The sequence below is a fragment of the Fusarium redolens genome (assembly GCF_020744475.1).
Source record: "Fusarium redolens strain MPI-CAGE-AT-0023 chromosome Unknown BKA55scaffold_3, whole genome shotgun sequence".
Classification (NCBI taxonomy): domain Eukaryota; kingdom Fungi; phylum Ascomycota; class Sordariomycetes; order Hypocreales; family Nectriaceae; genus Fusarium; species Fusarium redolens.
Genome location: NW_025763666.1, coordinates 2,586,367 through 2,608,875, shown reverse-complemented (window position 1 = coordinate 2,608,875; position 22,509 = coordinate 2,586,367). Strand labels below are relative to the sequence as shown.

General features: G+C 47.4%; 10 protein-coding genes across 10 annotated transcripts; 3 read left to right on the top strand and 7 right to left on the bottom strand.

The window, feature by feature from the left end:
• Positions 1 to 61: 61 nt before the first annotated feature.
• On the top strand, positions 62 to 1,563 carry BKA55DRAFT_734775 (Alpha/Beta hydrolase protein). The gene is made up of 2 exons (XM_046201270.1): positions 62 to 1,282; positions 1,335 to 1,563. The coding sequence occupies exons 1-2, from the start codon at positions 387 to 389 to the stop codon at positions 1,498 to 1,500; spliced, it is 1,062 nt and encodes a 353-aa protein (XP_046054243.1). The 5' UTR covers positions 62 to 386; the 3' UTR covers positions 1,501 to 1,563.
• A 148-nt stretch (positions 1,564 to 1,711) lies between these two features.
• BKA55DRAFT_734774 (EthD domain-containing protein) lies at positions 1,712 to 2,348 on the bottom strand (the record flags this gene model as incomplete). The annotated part of the gene is made up of 2 exons (XM_046201269.1): positions 2,027 to 2,348; positions 1,712 to 1,975 (listed from the first exon to the last, which is right to left on the bottom strand). Exons 1-2 carry the CDS (start codon positions 2,315 to 2,317, stop codon positions 1,712 to 1,714), a joined length of 555 nt encoding a protein of 184 aa, XP_046054242.1. The 5' UTR covers positions 2,318 to 2,348.
• Positions 2,349 to 3,146: 798 nt separating this feature from the next.
• BKA55DRAFT_502734 (major facilitator superfamily domain-containing protein) lies at positions 3,147 to 4,915 on the bottom strand (the record flags this gene model as incomplete). Its single annotated transcript, XM_046186949.1, has 4 exons — positions 3,147 to 3,498; positions 3,545 to 4,164; positions 4,253 to 4,573; positions 4,622 to 4,915. 4 exons carry the CDS (start codon positions 4,913 to 4,915, stop codon positions 3,147 to 3,149), a joined length of 1,587 nt encoding a protein of 528 aa, XP_046054241.1.
• Positions 4,916 to 5,837: 922 nt separating this feature from the next.
• Positions 5,838 to 7,002, top strand: BKA55DRAFT_252487 (uncharacterized protein). The gene has a single exon (XM_046185369.1). It carries the CDS (start codon positions 5,950 to 5,952, stop codon positions 6,856 to 6,858), a length of 909 nt encoding a protein of 302 aa, XP_046054240.1. The 5' UTR covers positions 5,838 to 5,949; the 3' UTR covers positions 6,859 to 7,002.
• A 143-nt stretch (positions 7,003 to 7,145) lies between these two features.
• Positions 7,146 to 7,985, bottom strand: BKA55DRAFT_535428 (uncharacterized protein; the record flags this gene model as incomplete). The annotated part of the gene is made up of 1 exon (XM_046189705.1): positions 7,146 to 7,985. One exon carries the CDS (start codon positions 7,983 to 7,985, stop codon positions 7,146 to 7,148), a length of 840 nt encoding a protein of 279 aa, XP_046054239.1.
• A 1,310-nt stretch (positions 7,986 to 9,295) lies between these two features.
• Positions 9,296 to 10,480, bottom strand: BKA55DRAFT_718986 (uncharacterized protein; the record flags this gene model as incomplete). Its single annotated transcript, XM_046200951.1, has 1 exon — positions 9,296 to 10,480. One exon carries the CDS (start codon positions 10,478 to 10,480, stop codon positions 9,296 to 9,298), a length of 1,185 nt encoding a protein of 394 aa, XP_046054238.1.
• Positions 10,481 to 10,964: 484 nt separating this feature from the next.
• Positions 10,965 to 11,460, top strand: BKA55DRAFT_559115 (RmlC-like cupin domain-containing protein). The gene has a single exon (XM_046191918.1). It carries the CDS (start codon positions 11,007 to 11,009, stop codon positions 11,379 to 11,381), a length of 375 nt encoding a protein of 124 aa, XP_046054237.1. The 5' UTR covers positions 10,965 to 11,006; the 3' UTR covers positions 11,382 to 11,460.
• BKA55DRAFT_607504 (uncharacterized protein) lies at positions 11,461 to 15,799 on the bottom strand. Its single transcript, XM_046196607.1, has 7 exons — positions 15,385 to 15,799; positions 15,147 to 15,339; positions 14,831 to 15,091; positions 14,607 to 14,780; positions 14,515 to 14,539; positions 13,859 to 14,458; positions 11,461 to 13,800 (listed from the first exon to the last, which is right to left on the bottom strand). Exons 1-7 carry the CDS (start codon positions 15,751 to 15,753, stop codon positions 11,478 to 11,480), a joined length of 3,945 nt encoding a protein of 1,314 aa, XP_046054236.1. The 5' UTR covers positions 15,754 to 15,799; the 3' UTR covers positions 11,461 to 11,477.
• Positions 15,800 to 15,978: 179 nt separating this feature from the next.
• BKA55DRAFT_660893 (uncharacterized protein) lies at positions 15,979 to 18,737 on the bottom strand. The gene is made up of 7 exons (XM_046197562.1): positions 18,264 to 18,737; positions 17,843 to 18,147; positions 17,545 to 17,695; positions 17,229 to 17,494; positions 16,796 to 16,986; positions 16,500 to 16,576; positions 15,979 to 16,446 (listed from the first exon to the last, which is right to left on the bottom strand). Exons 1-7 carry the CDS (start codon positions 18,675 to 18,677, stop codon positions 16,141 to 16,143), a joined length of 1,710 nt encoding a protein of 569 aa, XP_046054235.1. The 5' UTR covers positions 18,678 to 18,737; the 3' UTR covers positions 15,979 to 16,140.
• A 1,306-nt stretch (positions 18,738 to 20,043) lies between these two features.
• BKA55DRAFT_685966 (uncharacterized protein) lies at positions 20,044 to 21,170 on the bottom strand (the record flags this gene model as incomplete). The annotated part of the gene is made up of 3 exons (XM_046198878.1): positions 20,044 to 20,233; positions 20,323 to 21,079; positions 21,146 to 21,170. 3 exons carry the CDS (start codon positions 21,168 to 21,170, stop codon positions 20,044 to 20,046), a joined length of 972 nt encoding a protein of 323 aa, XP_046054234.1.
• Between the last annotated feature and the right edge of the window lie 1,339 nt (positions 21,171 to 22,509).

Below are 22,509 nucleotides of genomic sequence, written 5' to 3'. Positions count from 1 at the left end.
CGCTTGGCAACCTTGAATTCTACCAATCTCACTGCCAGGCTACCAAGCCACATATTTACAAGCATATTCGACTTCTCGAAAACGGAGTAATTGAGATAAAGCTCTTGTTTGATGCTAAGCAATTGTCATGTTCTTGAAATGTCATGATTTTATGAGTATGCGGACTTCTCGCCGATTTATGTGGATGCTTCGGCACTCACTTATACCGAGTTCGGCGAAGTTGAGGGGTTCGGCGACAACTTTGGACCCGCGGACATCATGCGACGACATCTTCCTCGGCATTTCCCACGATAGCTTCAAAAACTCATAACTGTCAACCTTGCTATCAACTCTTAGCGAATACCATAAAATACCCCTAATTCGATCACTTCGACCACATATTCACCATGGCTGACTTCACTCAATACGGACATGCGACAGCAGAATGGCTCGCTGTCACGGACAGCAGGCCGCCAATTCCAGGTCATCTGGACTTGAAGGAGATGCAGCGTCTTACGAACATGTACCGAGAGCAACTGGCTCAAAGTGAGATGGAGAAGCTCAAGGATTACCCTATCATCATGAAAGACTATATTGTCACGTCCAGAGATGGCTTCCCTCTCGAGGTTCGAACCTACAGACCAGCTTCCGCCGAAGAAGCCGCTCGTCTACCTATCTACATCCATCTCCACGGCGGTGGCTATGTCTTTGGAAACATTCCCTCTGAAGATGCTATCTGCACTCGCATCTCAGTCATGACAAACGTCACAGTCGTCAACTTAAACTATCGGCATGCTCCAGATTATGCCTATCCCACAGCTTGGGAAGACACCGTCGACGCTTTTCACTGGGTCCATGACCATATCGATGAACTTCTCGGAGTTCCCAGCCAGGTCGTAGTTGGCGGAATCTCAGCTGGTGCTCAACTAGCAGCCTCTTTGACGCTCCGGCAAAACATCGCGCCTGACGGCCTTTCACGACCAAAACTCGCTGGTCAGGTATTGATGATTCCTGCTCTCATTCACCCCGATTGCTATGCGCCTGTTATGGAGCAGATAAAGGAACCTTCCTTGTCGTCATATGTTCAGAATGCGGATGCTCCGATGATCAACAAGTCAGCGATTGATAAGTTTACTAGCCTGCTGAAGGTTCAGAACCCGGATCCCAAGGATGTTCGATTGAACATTGGTCTCACAACTGTTGAGCAGCTCAGGAACATGCCGCCTTCGACGCTCGGTATCTGTGGATTGGATCCTTTGAGAGATGAAGCTCTTCTTTATGGACAGAAGCTTGTTGAAGCAGGGTAAGTCGTGATACATGCGACATTCCAATAACAATTCTGACACACATTACAGGGTACCCACTGATGTGCATGTTTTTGACGGACTTCCTCACGGCTTCCGCCGCTTCGGAGACCAATTGACTGAGAGCAAGAGATGGGACAGCGTTATGGAGAATGGAATCAAGTGGGCTCTCTCAAAGCCCGAGCCTTCTGGAATGTTTGAGATCAAGCTCGAGTAGAGAGCTTAAGCGGATTTACAGCAGATATCCTTGAATTAGAATCACGTTGTATATACATAGAACCAGATAGAACTATAGATGCTCGTCTGTCTATATCAAACATGCGTTTTCGTCTTCGGTCTATTGAAGCAGGGTATCAACCAAGTCCGATATCTCGTCCTTCATCTAGCCTCTTTATCCCCATGAATGTTATCGTCCCTGTGTCATGTTCTTATTCAAAAGTTCGGCCATGCTCCGTAACGGCGTTCTGATTATCCACCATGATATAATCCACTCCAACAATCATCCTCATAGAAGAATGATCAATGAAGTTGTTTTCATCAGGTGTAATCACATCTCTATAGAATGGATCGGATCCCATAGCCTGAAAAGTCTCCATAGTCGGCACCCAAAACTCCGCAGCGCCATCGAATTCGAGCACTGGAGCTGCACCAGGGACGCGAAGAAGGTCTCGAAGCTCGGGAGTAGAGTGATACTGAAGAATTAAGTCAGCTTATATAATTGGAGGATGTGTTGAATTACTCACTTGTGAGTATTTGTAAACGCCCCATCGCAGATGAAAGTCTCCAGCAGTCTTGGTATGGTTGTTGGCCCAGTATGCGTTGAACTGCTCAGGTGTAATGCCTTCTTTTCGGTTGTAGAACAGTTTGATGTGAAACACTCGTTCGAGATTCTTGGTGCACGTTGGTTTATAGGTGAAGGGGCAGCATTCGGCGGATGTAGCTGGCTCAGGAGCAGAAACTGCCCGAGGCTGCGGGATGCTTGTTGCAGCCGCTGTCAGAGGGAGGAGAGATAACAAGAAATTTGAGACTTTCATCTTGAACGAAAACTATATTAACCGAAAGGAGTTGTCTAGAGGCTAGAAATGGTTGGGGTAATAAGCTTAAGAAGCCTTCCTCCCAGGCATTATATATCTCTCTTCCAAGTCTTGGTAATACCCATGACGCGGCCTCAACATCGCCAATCTTGCCTGCATCCCTGAACCTGCTTTCTTCTTTCGGAAGACCTTTTCCAAATAACCCAACTTTTTCTAATTCTGCAGGATCATCAGCACTAAAGACCATCATCTCGCGAGTTGTCGCGCAGCGAAAAGCGAGGCAGCGAGGGCGAATAGGAAGACTCGGCGTAAGCAGAGGTACCACATTAGGTATGATCCGCAACGGACTGTTGCATAATATGACTTCTGAGATAAGATTTTAAGCTTCGGAAGCCGAATTTCTTCGGGCAGTCTTGATCGTATTTGAAATAATATGTAGTGCTTATTAGATAAGGTGGTCTTGGCGGGAGATGATGCATTAGAGGAGACGTAATGAAAGGAATCGAGATTGTGGCAAGATTTGTTTGTCACACAAGATTTGGAATATGCTGTTACCAAGAATTAAAGTGTGGCGGGCATGGGCTCGTGTTTGAGCCTGTCGGGAGAGTGGCCGTCCAGTACGAATCTTATGCGGCAAAACATTAGCATCAAGTGACCCAATGAACTAGATTTCGTATTTCGACTTATTTAGTCAATAATTATACGGCCACGTCCATCTTCAACGGATATCCAAGCAATCATATCCCTACTACGTTTCGTCCTCGTGTCACCACCGACGTAATAGCTTCGTAGATACATCAAACTCATCGAGTTCCACTGAAAATGACAGTTAGACTGCAGTAAACCCAGGAACTCTTCGTCTTGATTCCTTACTTTCAAAGTTATCCCCAGAGTGACCCGAGTTTGCAACAACATGCGGTGCCACATCTGCCATAGTTTCATCTGTTCCTTCAAGATCCTGCTCCAAATCGACATGATCCCGGATCTTGAGAAAAATAACAGGTGATGCAATAATTAGTGACGCAGCTAATAGCACCCAATTGCTGATGAATTGTGCTTCGAATGATACTTTTCTTGCGTCCAAGTTATTGGAGATGGCTGCGCCGGCTGATTGAATACCTTTGTAGAAGCCGATGTAGTTTGCGCAGCGACGGCCTGAGTTTGAGAGGGCGCCCATGAACCTTGACTAGTCAGTGACTACCAAAAGCATACTAAACGTGTACTTACCAATAAACAGTAGCTTGCCAAGCCGCATCATAAAAACCATAGAAGATATAAAGAAACATGGGCCCAGCATACCCGTCGTCCCTCCAATCCGTTTCAAAGTCCTTGGCCTCCGACGTCTCTCTAGTGTATGTTCTCTGATGAACATAGCCTCCTCCCCAAACAACAAAAGTCATGACAAAAAGAACAATAAGTGCAATCTTGGCTCGTACAGAGCGACGAAGGTATTCCAAGTCCAACAGATACCCCCATATCGCTGCGGCTGCAATCTGCGCAAGCCAGTACAAGAGGCTATTCAAGGCTTTGGTCCTCGTTGAGAAGTAGGCACCGTTGACGACGTTTTGTTGATACACATAGAACCAGTTGGACGAGAAGAACATAGGAAATAGGAAAATAACAAATGGTTCGTAGCGAATGGTTTCGTACAGGCCGTAGAACTCGCTTTGCCAAGTTGGGTTCTTCATCAGAATGACATATGATCCGTCTTTTCTGATGATATCATTTGCATTACACAGAAGAAGGGCTAAGGCAGCTCCGAAGAACATCAGGACTATAAAGCCGATGTATGTGCCATCGCTGACGTCTTCGTTGTTTTCAATGTTGATGTTGCCACCCAATGGAATCTGCAAGCTCCGTTAGCTTCTGTTGAAGATGAAGTGACACTTTAAATAGAGGGTAGATGAGAAGAGATGAGACCGAGGAAGGACGTACAAGGCTGCCGATGACAGCACCCATATTGAAGATTCCCCAGAACCAGGCGAAGTAATGACCCTTCTGATGTTCATGGGGATACGAGATCATGATAGTTCCTTGAGCGGTCCAAAGCATTGCTGCGCATACACCAAGAAGCACGCCTGCAACGATGTTGAAAGCTCGGACATCGTTTTCAAAGTGGGTATAGAGCAGGATGCTAATGGTGTAGATGCCATAGCCAATACCACCAAATGCTAGTGTCAACTTCACCCCAAGTCTGTTGACGAACGTGCCTCCAAAGAAGCCGACGACAGCAAAGGTACTGTACAAGGCGGTGTTCTGCGATATTTAGTCCAATGCAGTCGCCAGCCAATGTTAACTACTCACCATGTCGTTGACAAGCTTGGTGTCCTTCAGCCCTCCTCCACCCATCCCATTAAGCGCATTAAACATTCCAGGACACATAAAACAAACAAAAGCAACCATGCCCAGCTGAATTTTCGGCGACGCATACCAAGGCAACGTGAACCCGAAAATACGATACTGACGATACTTGTAACCCTGTGGAACATCAACAACGCCAGTTGAGTAGTTGTACAATGCATCACGCTCTCGATACGCAACAGCCTCCGGGTTGTTTACCGGGGCAGATTGCCCTGCAGCAGGAGTGTTGAGAGACATGGTAAGTACTGTAGATTAGCTGAGACATACGGGGAGCGAGATAAGGGCAGCGTTGGGGAATTTATGAACTCGTAAGCTTTATGGCAAATAGCTGACGTGGCGGAGCACGACAGAGAAGGAAGAGAGCTGGTGGTACAGCTTCTCGGCAGCTCGTGTCACTTCATACCGCAAGTCTCTATGACGGAGTGGTGAGGCTTGCATAGTGGGTAGATTGGCTTGTAAACCATGGTAGGCTCTGGGGCTGAGCGAATATTGGTATTTAAAAAGAGCGTATATAAAAAGAGAATCCTTTGAATTGTGGTGTCCAGCTGCCATATATAGCTGTATTTTTAGAACCATTCAAGCCCTCCTTAAGTCTAAGCTTAATCTGAGGCCAAAGGAAATTGACATAGCCCTCAAGGAAGCCACGGAAGATACGCGGTGACACGCAGGCTGCAGGAAAAGGTCTTCGGATTCTGAGCTGATGCGGCAGAACGATTGGATCATGGATATGGCTGACTGCATAATTCATAGCCAACCATAGAAAGCTCTGATGAAAGAGGCTTCTTGCAGCAAATGAAATGTTTCAGTGGTATTACACCACTTTCTCACGCGAGACATTTCAGCGAGGTTGCATGGCCCCCAACTTCGCGAGGGAGAATTGGTGAAATACCGGTAGGGCTGGCTTGCGGGGTCGATGGCAGTGCTGTGGGATTGACTGTCGATCCGTAAAATTTCAGCTCAGCAATTGTATTATAGCATTAAAGGTCGCCTGAGTGTGAAAGATCTTTCAAGGTTGTAAATAAAGCTGTTGTTTTGTTCAAGTTGCTTCTAGGACATTATGTAACCATAGACTACCTAACATGATTTTGATATCATCACGTGATGTAATTAGCTCGTCTATCTGCAGGCGCATGAGAAATATCTAGCTACGACATTCATTGTCGAGAGTGATAAGTCGTTTGGCACGAAACGCCCGCCCTTCATTGCTAAAAGCAGCAGTCTCGATTTACCTTGCCGGACATACTCTCACCTACATCTCTCCAGACCCGAATATGTTCCCACTGCGCCTGGGTATATCATTTCGAGATGGATGGATTTTTTCAAGAGTCGCCCCCAATCTTGACAGAAGGTTTGACAGGAGGGGCTCCTATCATCTCGATGAAATTGTAGCTCTCTGCAACTATCTCAACAAGACTATGAGCGCCGAGTCGGCCGCCAGAGCCATCACTGCCGATTGCTTGGACAGATATTCAGAAGGAGACACGGCTGGGGCTCTTATGCGGCGTAATAACCTTTGGCGGCTTCTTGCATCTACTCTCCTGCGCTTTGAGGACGATTGCGACATGATAGTGGATCTACTCGTCGCGATTCAATCGCTGCCAACAATGGATAGTAGGCCTTGGTGGGTGACAGATCCACGACCCAGTGAGTCGTTGTGTGAACTACCTGAATTTCACCGTTGCTGGCAATTTTGTTATGAAAGAAATCGATGTAAATGTCATGATAAATTTCATGATCACCGGGATACAGATGACGATTTCCCGCATGACAGGAAGTACTACAAAAGAGCAGGGACGGCAGAAGCGAAGATGTATCTCCGCGGGATTCCAGGAATAACGGAGTTTTGGGCATACAAAACGATCAACCTTGTTTGTCTATGGAATCACGATCTCGAGTTCTTCATCTACGAGATTCACGCTTGGTTGCAGACTGCAGGACCGAAACTGGCAGAAGCATTAGATTCGAATCAGATCAAGTGCTTTGAGAGGGGAGTGAGAGGGCGGCCAGATAAGAAATATGATATTTCGGTCACCATGTTTGAGCATTGGCACCATTGGAAGAAATCGTTCTTGGAGGTCAGTTTTGATGAGGACTTTCTATCTCGTGACGCGAGGGAGTTGGCAAGGGAGTGTCATGATATCATGAAGGTGCAGAATATCAAGTTGCCTTTGTTTTTATAGCCGCATAGCCTTACTATAGACATGCAACCAGGCCGGAATTCAATTAGTGATGAATACTCTACGTAGACAGATTGAAAGCAGGCGCGCTAAACGCCGAAGACAGTGTGATCAAGCTACGAAGGTCTCTTGTCACCGTCCGCCGAAACGCTAGGAACTGCAAATATTTGATAGAAATTGTGGCAAAGGATGTTTTCAAAATCTATCATCTCATGTCAGAAAGGTAGCAAATGCCTGACGCATGTTGTCAACAGTTTAACAAATTACACTAAGCTAGGCGCCCTCTCTCCTTAGAAGTCGGGCATCTGAGCAACGCAAGAGTTCTCGAGGCAGGTACACTCATACGTCTCGCAGCTGTATCCATCGATGTCGGTCTTCTCATCGCAGTCCTGGTTAACATCGCAGTAGTGCGCACCCTGGGGAACAGGGCTAGCGAGAGCACGACGACGAGCAGGTGGCTGAGTAGTGGCGACCACCTCCTCAGCTTGAGTGGTGGTAGCAGCCTCTTCAGCTTGAGTGGTGGTGGTTTCCTCGTCGACAGCAGCAGTGGTAGTCTCTTCAGCAGCCGCAGTAGTAGTAGGCTCAGCAGTGGCGGTAGTGTCGGTCAGGCGCTCGCAGTTACGGTTGATGCAGCCGCAGCGGTAGGCATCGCAGAGCTGAATGAAGGCAGCGCAGTCGTCGCTGGTGACGCAGGGGAATAAATCAGCGGGAACGAAAGCAGAAGTAGTAGCGAGTTCAGAAGTGGTTGTGTCGGTGGCGGTCAGGGTGATGAAGGTGGTCACGTCGGTGGTGATATCGATACCAGAGGTGGTGATGACGGTAGTAGTGGCGAAAGATGTCTGAGCAGTGGTGGTGTCAGAGACAATCGCAACGCTGGTTGTCTCAGAGCCTGTCTCGGCAGTAGTAGTCTCGGAGCCAGACTCAACACTGGTGGTGGTCTCAGAACCGTTCTCGACACTCGTGGTACCAACGACGGTCTGGGTGGCTGAAGTCTCAGATGCAGTCTTAGCTGTAGTGCTACCAGACGAAACCACCGAGCTAGTCTGCGAGCTAGGACGGCAAAGACCAGCGTTAACACCGGAGATAGAAAGAGCGGCGACGAGGCCAGCAGCGAAGTTGGGGAACATCATTGTAACGAACGTGGTGATATCGAAGATATCTGGTTAAAAGAGTGACTGGTCTAAAGGATGACTAGAGAAGAAACAGAATACATCACAGAAAGAGACCGCGTTTGGGTTTATAAACACTGCGCATCGCAATAATAAAGGATCGGCGGCTATGATGGAAATTTCCAAGTGCATAGAGCTAGGAAGAGACTATTGATTTTGGCTCGTTTCTTTTGCGGGCCAGCCCCAACGCCGCCCCCCGTTAGGCGCCGTTTCCCCTGAGTTTACCTTGGTTGAGAAATTAAGTGGCGTCCATAAGCTCAGCTAAGGTTGAAAATGTCCAATAGCCCCATGGAAATAGTTATCGGATCAAAGACTCCCGCTTTACGCAGCCGGTAATGACGTCTCATCGTATCTTGACGCTGTCCTGACTAACGTTGCTTGGTGGAGCATGGGAGCGACGGTCCGTTACATCCCGGGGGAGCGATAAGATTCTCCCACTTAAATACCCTCTGGGGCCGGGCTTTTCTTTTTCTTACATATAGCGAAAATAAAGACGCTTTACTGAAGTTAGCTAGACTTGACAAACAAGGCGTTTTCTCAACCTGAAATCTCCTGCCAATGCAGTGAGCAACCAGCAACAACAAACACGTCTGCAACAGCGCGTCTTGAGATCCCCAACAAACACCAGCAATTTATGTTATAGCTAAGGCGAAATTATTGGATATAGGTCTAGAAAGAGACATAGTAAGACTGCAAGATTCAAACCAATTTAGCGAGAACTCGAAACCCGCTTATTTCGTCAATTCGACTATGAGTAGAACAGAACAGAAGCTGTGATACACAAATTATCCAGGCTTCCATCATGATCGGCTAAAATAGTATTAAAACATGCTGATAGCTGGGCACATATGAGTTTGGATCAATCCTCAATTCCAAGGTGCACTTTACGGATCATCAGAGCGTTAGATATCGACACCAAGGGGAAACCAAACGATCTTGTCGATACTGAGGGTATCGATCGGCGGCCCAATTATGGGTCCCTCTTCTGACGCTACTGCAGGGACACTGAAGCTTAGGGCATGCACCCACTAAAAGTGACCATGATTACGATGTAATAGGTCACCTTTTACGACATAAACGCTGAAGGTAATGGTCGTGCACTCACATTGTAAAATACAAAAGAAACCATAATGCACTATATGAGTTATGGTAGATGCTCTGCAGAAAGCTAATGCCATCTATCCATATTCCAAAGACTAACAACAAAGCGGTAACACCATTAGATATGCTTGTTTCTTACAGAATATCGTGATATAGAACGCAACAGAAATTCAGGAGAAAATATCTCCCAACTCCACAATTTCTTCATCGGCCACTTCTTTCTTTATCCTTCTGATCATACGCTTCTCATCCTTCAACTTCTTCTCCTCTGGTGTCTCTGTGTCGACCTGGATGTAGCGTTGAGCAGAGAGGGTCTCGCCAGTCGGCAACACCATCCCATCCACACAACCAACAAAATAATCAAGACCATCTTGGCTGTTGAAAGTGAGAAAAGCAATCTCATCGGACACCAACCCCGCGCCTATCGGATGGAAGTCGAAGAATTGACCCGCAAGCCTTATACCCGTGCGAATTCTAAACGGGAGTTGTCCTTCAGTCTTTACTGTTGCGATGAAGTCTTCCGACGTCGAATGGAAGATCTTGCTTCTGTATCCACGACTTATGCTATCGCAGACTTGTCGAAATTTGAGCTTGTCTTGATTGCTCTCATCAAGAAGGGCATGCGCCAAAGCACAAGTCGCTACAGCGTCGTCGCCAGCATTATCAGCTGCGCCATCGTTGCGGTGCTTTCTTCCAGGCTTGACGTCTTTCCAGCAGTAGCTAAACATCTGTAGTAAGCACTTGAGGCTTGGGATGACTCCAATAGATGAGGTGATGTCTGTCGCGATATCGCGAAGATCTATCCAGGCTGAAAAGAATGGTATGGCAGCAGGGAAGTACGTTGATAGGTAAGTCCATTCAGCTGCCATCTCAAACCCGATGAGCAGCAGCTTCTTGTCCTTAGGTAGATTCTGGAGGAACTCCACGACGGAAGCCTCCAAATCCTCAATGTCGAGATGCTTTTCCTCGCCGAAACGATGGCCGCGACGAACAGGCATGCCCTTGAACCGCCCAAGCCGAAGGATTTGGCTCCCCAGCTGCTTACTCGTATTGATATTTATAGTGAGCCCTTCCATTTGGTTATCTTCGTAGAAATGATGAAGGCGTAGCCGAGGTTTTCTCACTGGAGGTGTGCACGACGGGCATGAATATCTAGACTTCAGTGTCTTTGTGAATGCCAGTCCAACTTGGTGGAGAACACGGTCTCTTTCGCTCGTAATCGCAACGTGTTCCGTATCCAGTGCAAGGAAGTACGAGTCTTCAAGAATATCTTGAAAGCCTTTCAGTGTCGTAATTCTGTTGTTGAAGAGATCTCGCGACGCTTGAGCGCGCTCGAGTTGCCTGTAACGAATCATACTGAGTCGGTATGTATAAAGGAGCAGAATGGACTTTGAGATAAGAGAGGGTCCTTGTTGTTCTTATAATTTCCAATTGATTAGCTTTATGCTCGTAAAAGTCTATTAAAACGGCTGAGAAGTGATATTTATACAGATCTATAGTTCCGACTGGAGACTTGGAAGCTTAAGGCGAGCTGAGCGCTGGTAGGCTTATGATAATAAGCTCAAAATTTAAAATCTCCATTGTGAACTTAATTGACATAATTAAAAATTACAGAGAAATAAATGAAAGGCAATATAGATTCTCAAAGAATGTCGGAGTTATCGCAAATGAGCCTCACCCAAGCATACACCAATAGCAAAGCACGGAATGTAAGCCAAGATTAGCCAGACCCTCTTCGCTTCCACAAATCTCACGCCCTTGCGCCTTGTCAACGACATAGTGGGGACTATCTCATAAGCTCAGGCTTATATAAAGCCCCAATCACCAAATACACTTCATCTCACCCAAACTCAAAACATTCACTTCTCCAACTCTAAAACCATGTCTCAAACAACATCCGTCCCCGAAATCCTCTCCTCATTTACCGAAAAATGGTCCCCACGTCTCATCGCATCAGTCAACGACCATCACGTCAAAGTCGCTAAGATCGACGGCTCATTTATCTGGCACGCCCATCCCGACTCTGAAGAGCTCTTCTATCTACTCTCCGGAAAATTGACTATGGAGATCCAAGACGAAGAGCCTGTTGTTATGAAGGAGGGGGATATGTATGTTGTGCCAAAGGGAGTCACGCATAAGCCTGTGGCGGAGAATGCTGTTATAATGATGGTGGAAAGGGAGGGAACTGTGAATACGGGAGATCAGACGGACTCTGAGAGGACGAAGCAGGTCAAGGATGTGAGGGGGGATATATAGACACTGAGTTTTGGGACTGTCCAAGAAGCCATACAGGCCAAGAGGCTAATACAGATTTGATTATGTATATGACAAAAAATAATAATAATAAGAAAATCATGCCCGCTTCAATCTGCCCTCCCGTTCAGGCAACGCATCCGTGCTATGTCCCGGGCAAAGTAAAGATTCCTTCTCAGCATTGTATATACCTCCAAGCAAGCCAGCAATGTTCTTGAACATGCTGATATGGTTCGCACATAACCTAAAAGAATATCGATGCATATCAACAGACTTTAGCTGCCTCACAACATTGCGAGTGCAGCGCCAGCAATTCTCGCAAAGTATAGCTTGCTTGATTGAGGCAAAATACCCCCTGTTTGTCGCACTTTCAATAGAAGCCGGCTGATGCCTAATCAAAGCTGCTGCAACATCCCAGTTATTCTTCCACACTGCCTCCCTGAAAGAATCCTCATGGGCATGCAGCATATGCTCATAACTTGTCAGTAAAGACCCCCAGAACAATGTCTTAACGATGTAAGTTGCCATGTAAGTTGGCCAGAGGGTAGGAACAACGAAATTGCGAAATATTGCTGCTATTGAATCTCCGTGCAGCTTGATGAGTTCGCCAGAGCGAGCATATTGATGGAGATACTCTTCATCCGGGGCCTGCTCGCCATCGAAACCGGCCTCCAAAAGACCCAAAAAACAAATTGTATATTCTGTGGGAGATTGTTCAGATGGTGAGCTGACGGAATCTGGTCCGTTCAGAATATCAAGGAAAGTCGGTTTCAATGTGTATTCCATGAACCCACTGATAGAGTCTGAGAGTAGGATTCTCTTAATACCCAGCCTAGACGAGGGTCCCTGGGCCGGCGTATCTGAGAAGCGGATTCTGTCGGGATTTGGACTCAATAGGAGTCCTTGAACCAGCACATCAAGTAAAAACATCCCGTGGACGTTTCTGGCTTCCTTCATAGCACGAGCCTCCATATCACATAAATGGCTCAGTTCCCTGATATTGGGCACGTCGCTGCCATCATGAAGTATTTCCATCACAATTGCGAAGGCTTGCACGTGAGGCTCAGCCCTTCGTCGATAACCATTTTCTAGCACGTGGCAAACATCGAGCTTCGAATTATGAGGAGGTTGGTCTGCGCAATCACAGGGGGGAAATGGCGCACAATTTGGCAAAGCAGGGAAGTATGAAATCCCACGGGCGATCGCTTTCCTCAGCTCTGTGACGAGTGAACGATGGTCCAGACCTGAAGATAATAGACTTGCACAATCGTTTCGGCAGGCCTCGTGATTCTTGTTAGCTGTTAGAATGCAAACATGCTTGTTAAGTCCATCTGAACCCCCAGAGAATCTTGTCAATAACTGGAAGGATCGACATGCGAGGGCCCAGTAGCCGTTCAACTCAGCATAGATGAAGGTGTGGCAGAGGTGAGAGAATTCTGGCACGTCTGACCAAGACGTTTCTGAAGAACGTACCACACCCCTCCTTGTAGCCTGTATCACTTCGGCAAAGCATTTTGATCTTGGCTCATTTGGAAACCTCGCCATGGCTTCGTTCTCCCATTCCGTACTGTGCCAAGGCTCGCCCTGTGAGTGCTGAGGGGGCCTCTGGACTATTTGGCCTAATAGCCTCCAAACATTCTTGTCTTTTGACTCGATGCTTTTGGTATGCTTGAACCAGTTCCCCGAAGCATATTCGAAAAAAGGGTAATCTGCGTTCCCTTGGGCCTTGCTGGTAAGTGGGATCGGAGAACTCAGGGCAAAATCTCGCTGGTTTGTCGTCTTGCCTGTGTTTGATGTCTTGACAAGCTGGCGAGCTAGGCGGCCGACGCGTGTTCCAACGCCACCTTGGATGGCGGACTGTATTGTCTGCTCAGCTATTCCCCTTGGGTCGATTTTTATAGCTGATGGGCCCAGAGGTTCCCTTTTTCTCTCTGCTAGCGCGGTTTGAAAGTTGTCAAGATTGATGTAAGTAATGCAGACCTCGCCAGCAAGCTTATCGCACTGGTCAGGGTCAATATGAAGGGCCCCATGCTCACCCGAATCGGGTACCAAAAGAAACTCTTGGATAGAATGGTGGCTGAAACGAACTGTGTTGTCTGTTTCTTCTACATAAAGTAGGTTCTCACACCACGTAGGTAATCGCTCTATCCCGCTAATGAGATCTTCCTGGCGCAGAGTGTGTTGACCAACCTCGATAGACAGTGCTTCCCGGAGTTGTAACAAGGTCAATGGTTGTGATACTGCTTTTATCCATGAGAAGGCCTTTCTAGCAATATCCTGGTTGCGCTTCTGGATGATGCGGGCCAGGGCACGGTCAAATGTCGCAGGAAGGTCACTCGGGATGTCTCGGAGTGCTTGCCGAATCTCCTTGTCAGACTTTCCGGAACATACATCCTCAATAGCAAGAAACGCCCATAAGAACCTAAGCAGAAGATAGCATCGTTAGATTTGTAACATTTAACTGCGTAAAAGTTACTGACATTCCTTGCTCCTTGGAAGCAATTGTTTTCAGAATCTCGTTTAATAAACTGGGGTCGCTGACAACTAGCTCACCAGTCGACAGTTTGTCAATGATGATGTCGTCAACGTATGCGCCAATATCTGCACTGGTGTTCTGTAGGCCGGTAACCAATCGTCGAGATCCAGGGAAATTGCGTCTGATGGCGTTGGTGCATGTCTCTCTAGATGAGATGAGAATGTTTATGTTGTGGGCTTTAACATGTCTTGAAACAATCCCTTGGAAGAATTTCAGCAATTTTGACTGTTGGTCAGCGCTGCACTCATCCAACCCATCGAGAACTATGAACCATCGCTGTATTGCTTGAGCCGCTGACGAATAGAGCCTCAAAAGTATGTCATGCGAGAACAAAGCGGACTTAGCTTCTGAGAGGCATTCATCAAGTTTAGAAGCTAGCCGTTCGCCAAGACTATCCATAGAGATGGCCGATAACAGTTGTTGAACACAAGACCGTATGATTGTCTCTGCATCAAGGCTTGCCGGATCATCGAACCGAATAAAGAAGAACGAGACGAAACGTTGAGGTGGCCTGATCTGCGAAAGTCTCTCGACGATTGAGGACCTAGAGTTGAGAACGGTCAGAGACTTATATCGGGTACGTGAAGGACAATTAATTACGCCAAGACCGTTTTACCCGACCCAACTTAAGATGATGGTCAGCTCCAGTCATTCATTCACATTAGTTCGGTGCTGGGTCGCGGGCGACTCACTTTTGCCAGTGATATGAAGAACCGGTGACCCATCAAATTTGACCCATTCTTGGAATTCCGGAGTGTCGAAGACCCATTTTGCCGTACCAATATGGCGTTTGTTCCGTGTACTGTTAAAGGCCGATGTGAAGTTGAATGACGACAGTTCCTCAAGGAGACGGCGGCGTTTTTGTTCTACGACGCGCCATTAGTCAGGAACTGTCAGAGGATCACCCATGTCCAACTTAGTGCATTCCGTCTTCGCTGTGCCTGCAAGACTTCCATTTCGGCAGTTGACTTGGAAGTCCAAGCCATCAAGCGTTTCCGATGGTTGGTAGCCTCTTGTCGCTCTGTCGTCTGTAGCTGCTGTTCCTCACGGTCGCACTGAGCCTTCACCAGTTGGATATCCCCTTGCACCTCCTCTGCTTTCGCCCTTATATCTTCTACGTAGTTTCGAATTTCAGACTGGAATGATTGTGTGATTGCCTTCAGAAGCTGATTCTTTACTATACCGAGTGAATAGTCAGTGCATCTTGCCGTCAACTACCTGGCGATACTCACAGGGTCGCCGAACCGCCAGGACGATCTGCTGGCAGCAAACAACCACTGCAGTGTGAAACTGGCAGATTGAACTCTTAAGACGCGAGGATTCATTGAAAATGACTTGGTACTCGGCGAACCGTGTGCAAAGTGAACCGAATCCGTGGAGGAGCTCAACAAATGATTGAAAGTAGGATGCGAAGTTGGCTAGAAACTGATGTTGTCAGCCAAACTTCCATGTTTGTATCATATCTCATACCATAAAGGTAAGTTTGATGGAACCCCAGATAAGCGCTGCAATGTCGGGATTAGACTGAATATATGTATCGACTATGGGCGTGAATTGCTCAATCGTCTGCAGAAAAGAGGCCAATCTTGAAGCGACACTCTTGCCTCTCCGGTTCTTATCCAGAAGATCCAACTCGGCTGTGAATGTTATGATGCTTTGCGAGTCGTGCGACGTCGTTTTGAGCTGCTGCAACTTCTTGCGGTCCTCGTCGCTCAAGATGGCTTGGAACCCCGCGATAGTTCTCTCTAGCTCCTTGACAGGTGCGGCTGAACCATCATGGCCAGCGCCAGGTCGAGAAGCGACGGCAATTTGCGAGTCCGCGGGCCTGGAGAGCTCCATGGTTTCAATGTCGCAAATGAGGCATCTAGTCTTCTGTTGATGTGAGAAGAGAATGGAGGAAGTAGGAGGTCTGACTTCACAGCCTGATAGAGGCCTCACATGCAGCCTGCGACAGCCACCAAAAACGCGCTTGCATCCATGATATGATTGGGTACATTAACGGGAAGGCGTTATTTCAAGACTCAGCCACCACCGATTTTCTGCCTCAGCTGAAGCCACTTAATTGCGGCCCGCTCGTTTCTACATCGAAGCCAAAGTCGTCAATTCCTCTTGTATCAAAGATGTACGAAACAAAACGAAATGATATATAACCTCAAGTTTCATAAATTATCCTTCTTCAAAAGCAAATACTAAATATGATGCAGTAGATTAGTGCTCCGAATCGCTTTAATCACTTTCTTCAATCTCCTCTCCATCTGTTTCATCCTCGGAGTCTTGCTCCCGACTCTCACGAATCGGGTCGAATATGACATCTTCGCCGTGGGCTTCATCTACCATGCCATATTGATCCTGCAAGGGCGAATCAATCATCTCGTAAATCAAGAAATCGCGCAAAATCTCATTGTCACAATCCTCGACGTAAGCTTGCTGAGCTTCAAGACGTGCGCGAACATTCGACAATTCTGGCTTCCGCTCAAGACATTTGTAAAAAGCATCAGCAGCGTCTGAATGTTGACCATTACAGCTGTCATACTATATTTCGTGTTAGAAAGACTTCTGATGAGGTTGAGCAGGCAAAAAGATACCAATACGCCGAGGTTATACCAAGGCTCATGGATGTGAGCGTTCAGCCCTACAGCTTTGGTTAGTGCGTCGAGCGAGTCTTTGTTTTGACCGATATTGAAGTATAAAATGCTAAGTGTAATCCAGAAAGAAGGGCAACGGGGTTCGAGGTATATCGTGGTTTGTAAGCATTGATAGGCTCTTTCGTAGTCTTCTACCTCCATACAGGCTCGACTCAGCAGGTACCAGTTTTCGGGGATTGAGCTGTCTAAGCGATCCTTTTAATTTGTGTTATTACAAATAACTCGGGTGTCGTTACCTGATTTGACGGCAATCTCCAAGTGCCTTGTCGCATGTTGAACTTTATCCTCAGAAAAGATTTCTTCTAAAGCAAGAAGCATTTCAAGGCCGATGAATGCGTTTGCCATGGCATGCTTAGGATCCTCGCTTAATCGACAATAGGCTTCCTTAGCATCTTGTATGGGCTCGGTCGCTTGTAAAAACTTAACCCTGCGAAAAGTCTCTATTTGTTCATCCATAGCTATGGATGGTAGCTGGGGCCCAAACCTTTTCTTGTTATTGGTCCGGGTTGTGAATCGTTTGAGAGGGTGATGCGAGTAAGGGGCCTCATTGTATAAGCTGATAAGTGGTGTTGTTGTGAAAGATGTTCTGGTACATCGGGAACAGATATTGCTGTTCAAGTATGTGGTCAGCCGTAGAACTATAGCTGTGTTTTTAGATATCTGACTCACCAAACCTGGCGGTCTTCAAACTCCAGGGCTTGATCTAGAAGCTTTCCGGTACACTTTGGATCCAAACATCTCCTGGATGAGTGAGCCCCTTTGATGATAATGGCCTGCTCAAGATGGAACCCTGGTTTGACCATGGTTTCCCACGTCTGTTGATCGACTTCCTTGCCAGTTTTCGCTTGCGTCACCGCGAAGAGATTATGTGTAATGTATTTTGCTCCGGGCCTCTTGTTCGCATACACAACGAACTGGAGCATCTCTCTAAACGACTGTGACTTTTAATCACTATTTCTCAGTGGTTGAAATAAACTTGACTTACCTCCCAAGTCCTACAAGCCTGCAGTGGAAGGGCCCAACTCTCCCCATGGACGTCGTCTAACCGAACGATATCGAGTGTAAGATGAAGTGGAATAGCTTCAATAGCGCGTATAATACGTTTCAGCTGTCCACTTATATCGAGGAGCATACGCCTGAGCTTTTGTCAGTGCCCTAGCATGGCTTTCTAGTTAGGGAATCGTACGTGTTTCTGCTGATTGCCTCGAGCATTTCCCTCGAGCACCTTGTTAGACTGAGAATATGTTAGCTGGTGAATTTTATTCTTTGAGAGGGATATGCACAAGATGAATAGTTTTCTTATGTCCTGCATAAGGTTGAATAAGATCTTAGCGTGGCGAGTAATGAAAGCAGCTTCGCGACGGACAACAGCTGTACCGCGTTCAGTCTTCAGCGTCATATGACGCATACTCTGCTCCATAGAGTTCAAGTTCTTGTTTATCTCGTTTGCCTGCTTTGAATGAAGTTCCGCCTGCATACTTGAACTCACTGCCAGAGCTCCAATTGCACTCTGTGTTTTTGATGCTATATTCAGGATATTCGACGCGTGTCCGGCCATGGCATTTGCGTGTTTTTCGATCACCAGCGACTGGGCAGTCCCAGTGGCATGTAATTGCAATGCGAGGCGTCTGATGCTAGCACTGTTCATGAGTCAGTGGTCTGGAATCACCTTCGAGGTTGGCGGGAAGCTAACTGTTGCTGAACACTCATGAGGACATTGATAGCTGCCATCTGAGACACAACAGTCTGTCTTAGTTCCTGAACATCACTTAGACCGACCATCGACCAATGGAGCCTTGTACCGATGCTGCTCAGACTTCTCGTGCTCTTGAAGTGGCCCAGACTGCTTTCTTTTGTTCTCATCCTGTCAGCCATGGATTGTAAGGGTTTCGCACAATAGAGAACGATGGCTCTGATCTGCTCCAAAGTTTCGCGCTCCGCACTACACTTCGGTTCCAGACTCAAGACGCGTTTCAAGGTACCCCGCAGGAAATCGAGTTCGACAAGAAGCTGTTGGAATTGCATGGGCGCGTCCTTGTAATTGCGCAGCTCGATGGCGATACGCTCACAGAGGCCTAGTACGGCGATAACGTCGCCGACACCATATCCAAAAGACATATTCGCCAGTAGCACCTTGGAAACGAGTTTGCGGCAGGATGTTCTCCATGATGAGATGGGATCAGATGAGCATTATATGTAGCACGGCTGGTTGCATGCTCGTTTCTTGAAACTTGCGTAACAAGGGCTATTGCATAAACAGAGGTTGAGCAGATATAGATGCTAGGGCACCAGATACAAAGGCCATGAGGTATACAGCACATCGCCGTTGCATCGTGAACTTGGCTGGATGTTGAAATGGATAGGTAGACATTAAAACTCAGCCACGATTCCGCATCTACGATCAAAGGCCCTTCCGCGTGCTTGATATTTTGGTAGGCCTCACTCTACTTGTGGTACTCTTCTTTGCCAAACTGCTGGGTATTCTTCACATTATATGTATATGTGATTGGCCGCGCCACGAGGTAATCATGCTGCTGCGGCTATAGAGGTACTTTCTGGTTACACTTAAGCGGCCAACACAGGTAAAAAGAACGGGTTAAGGTGAAAATATGTTGGTAAATCTGCAGGGTAATTCATTTCCAGCCAACGAAATTCTTGTCCAGACATACCTCGTGTTCAGTCACAGCGCGCTTGTCCAAAATGGTGGCTTTGAGGGCAGAATCACTTGAACTTGGACAAACTCCCCTCGAGGGGATGGGGCAATGAATATCCTTGGGCTCCTGGTCGTCATGTTGGTGTTTCCTCGGCAGTCATCGCGTTGTTAGTGTTAGCAGAGTATTTATTATTGAAAGTAGCTGGATTGAGAAAAGACGATCAACCAGTTATCCCGACTAAAGCAAACTGATATGGTCCAACAAAAGCCGTGTTCAATAAAACTTTCCATGCTTCCGGCCAGTGTAATGCATGCCTGTCTGCAGGTTCTCAAACCACAAGTGTTCGATTACACAGACTTCATGTTTTGTTCACTGGTTAGACTGGACTTGTTGTTCACTGATACTAGGGTATACGTTATCATTCGCTGAGACTCGGTGTATATAATATGACAGGATGTCTGCTATCTCCTTGTTCCAATGTTCCGAGTCGCGACACCATCAACCACCAAGCGGAAAGCCAGGATACCAGAGACTTGGGAATAAATGTCCATAACTCGCAAGTAAGCTATCCCGTCCCACCCCATCCGCTCACAACCATGTTTCACCAGACAGACATCCATCTTCATCATCAGCGATGAACTGCTACAGCCCATTCAGTTTTCTCGTGCAGTCGCGGGGTTGTTTGTCTTTGTCTGGGTTGCACCTCGCCCTTCTCCTGTATGATTGTCAGTTCGCCGCGACTTGGTAAAAGCTGATAAAAGAAAGGCTTACTAGATGTAGCTGCAGTTATTGTCTGTCTGACTGACAGCGAGTTTGTATGGTAGGTCGAATCATGCCTCAGTGTCAGGAACCCCAACAGAGCCAGCAATCAGATGGCAGCCTTGCTGTTCCGGCGTCTGACACTTGCTCTTGGAAAGCAGATCATCCGATTCAGGATAGGCGATATCCAGCTTCCATCCAAACTTTTTCCGGAGCCGTCTCTCCATAGGCAGTCCAATCGCCGCAGGATTGTTATGCACTCTAGCGACCTCACAATACTCGGCGTCAGCATCGCAGTCCTCCGCATCCTCTTCCGAAGGATGAAACATCGTATCTCTGAAAGAAAACACTGGGCAAAGTCAACGAGGAAAGGCTGGTGTGAGGTTTGGTCGACAGCCACGTTGCGAGGGGCGCTATCGTCGAGAACTATGCCTCGCTTATTGATCTCATGTGCTGAGTCGACTGCACGCTGTATGATAGATGACCATTCTTGTTTGGTCACAGGGGCACAAGGTGCGTCAAGGAGATCACTTAGAGAGTGGCCTGCAATGGGCTCGAGTAAGATGCCAGGAACATCAAGGTATCCATTCTCCAGCGAGTTTTCCTTGGTGACGACGCGCACAACAGCGTAAAGCTTTGGGATAAGCACACCCTGAAGATCCTGCATACGCATGTATGCCTCAGTCTCAGTCTTGAAATGATTATGAGCAGATCTCCAAAGCGCAGCTTCAAACCGGGCAACTCCATCAGGCTCATCTCGAATCTCGCGCGTGGTGCGAGGGATAACATCGGTTTTCGACTGCTCGTCGTCCAGCTCTTCTATAAAAGGGCCCATGGCGCCTCTTTGCAGGAATGAGTGATAGGCGGCCTTGGCTTGATCAAAGTAGGGGATGTTTTTGTTATAGCACTTGCGGAATTGAGTACCAAATCGACGATCGTAGAGCTTGAGGACAGCGCAGCCAGTGTCAAAACTGACGCGCGCGACGGTAGCCATGGTGTTTGTGATGAGCTGGTTGATTCTGACCGAAACTTTGTCGGATTGGCGTAAGAGGTTGGTTTGGGTCTGGAGTATGTGCAACTCTAGGATGTCACCAATGTCATATCCAGCTATTGTGATTGTGCTGGTCAGCAGTCTGAAGAAACAAGGCAGGCAATACTGAAAGGCAAACGTACGAGGACCTTCGGCAGGGATGTTCATGATCGAAAAGAAAAGAAGGGAAAAAAGAGAAGGGCAGATGGTGTTGATGTGTTGAGGGTTTGGAGAAATGCAGTAGTTATGCTGTGCGGCTTTGTGTTAGGGCGTGGCTCGGCCCCCTCTGTTTTTCTACACTGGGGCTTCCTGCGAGACCTGCCTGTGCCTCGGAGGCGTTTATCTGTGCCGGACAGCACTAGCGAGCGAGCATGCGTACGTACACAAGTCCTCTCTACTTCATTGACTGATCTATCCTTGAGGCACTCCGTTCTCTCTTCCTTCAGGTCACACTGTCTCATGTTCCCGCCGATAAGAAGCGACAGTCGGTGAAACCGAACCCCTTCGCCCAAGAAAGAGCCTTGTTGTTCCCGTTGAACATGTACTACGCTCGCTTCAAACTGACCATGTGAGTCTGTTCCTCTGCCTGGAACAGGGAATATACGCGAACATGTACCTTGCCCAGCAGCAAGCGCGAACTTATCGTGACAGACAACATCTACGCTTATTCTCCGACACATACAACTACGCAAGGCTTCGTCTAAGCCATCTGATTTATCCAACCCGACAAAATCAGAAGCTCCTGGCAAATATAGCGGTTCAACTCGGACTTTTCAAGCGTCACGTACTAGTCCCCTAGCCATGAGTCGATCTTTTAGTTTTACCGAGCACATTTACTTATCTCCAGTTATCGTTACAGGATCCTTTGTGGGTTTTCCCAGTGCCATGCTTTGGTTCAAGTGCCGCTTTGCTGGCAAACGTTCGCCTACTGGGCGAGTTTGATACGAGATTGATGGTATGTTTTCCAGGACCAGAACCTCTTTGTAAACCTGTCATTTGATATCTCGGACTCTCCAACCCATCAGTTATATAAAATGGTCATCTCGAATACCTCCAGCAGAAGCTACCGACATGGTCAATCAGTCCTCTACTCACTATTCATCAATCTCCCTCCGTGTCTTGGTACAGATTCTGCTAATTGTCAACATGAAGGACAAGATCCTCGTCCTTAACAAAGGCCGCGAGCAAGAGCTTATCGAATAATTGGAAAAGGCCAAGCGAGGGTGCATCGACCACGGTAAATGGACCGTCAAGTGGCAGTACGCTCACGGAGAAGGACGTGTCGGCAGCACCAACAACAGCGAAATACTTCCAAACTATATCGCCTACCAACGAACGAGTGATGGTGAACATCGAACCCACCTCACCGTCAAGACTAGCAAATGTCACTATTTCCTTACCACGGACAAAGACAAGAGTAACATCACTACCGAGAAGTGTTGGGGCAAGGAGGAGCCGTTGATGAAGGATGTCCTCGGGGCCTATCAGATACAGTGGGGTGTCCCCG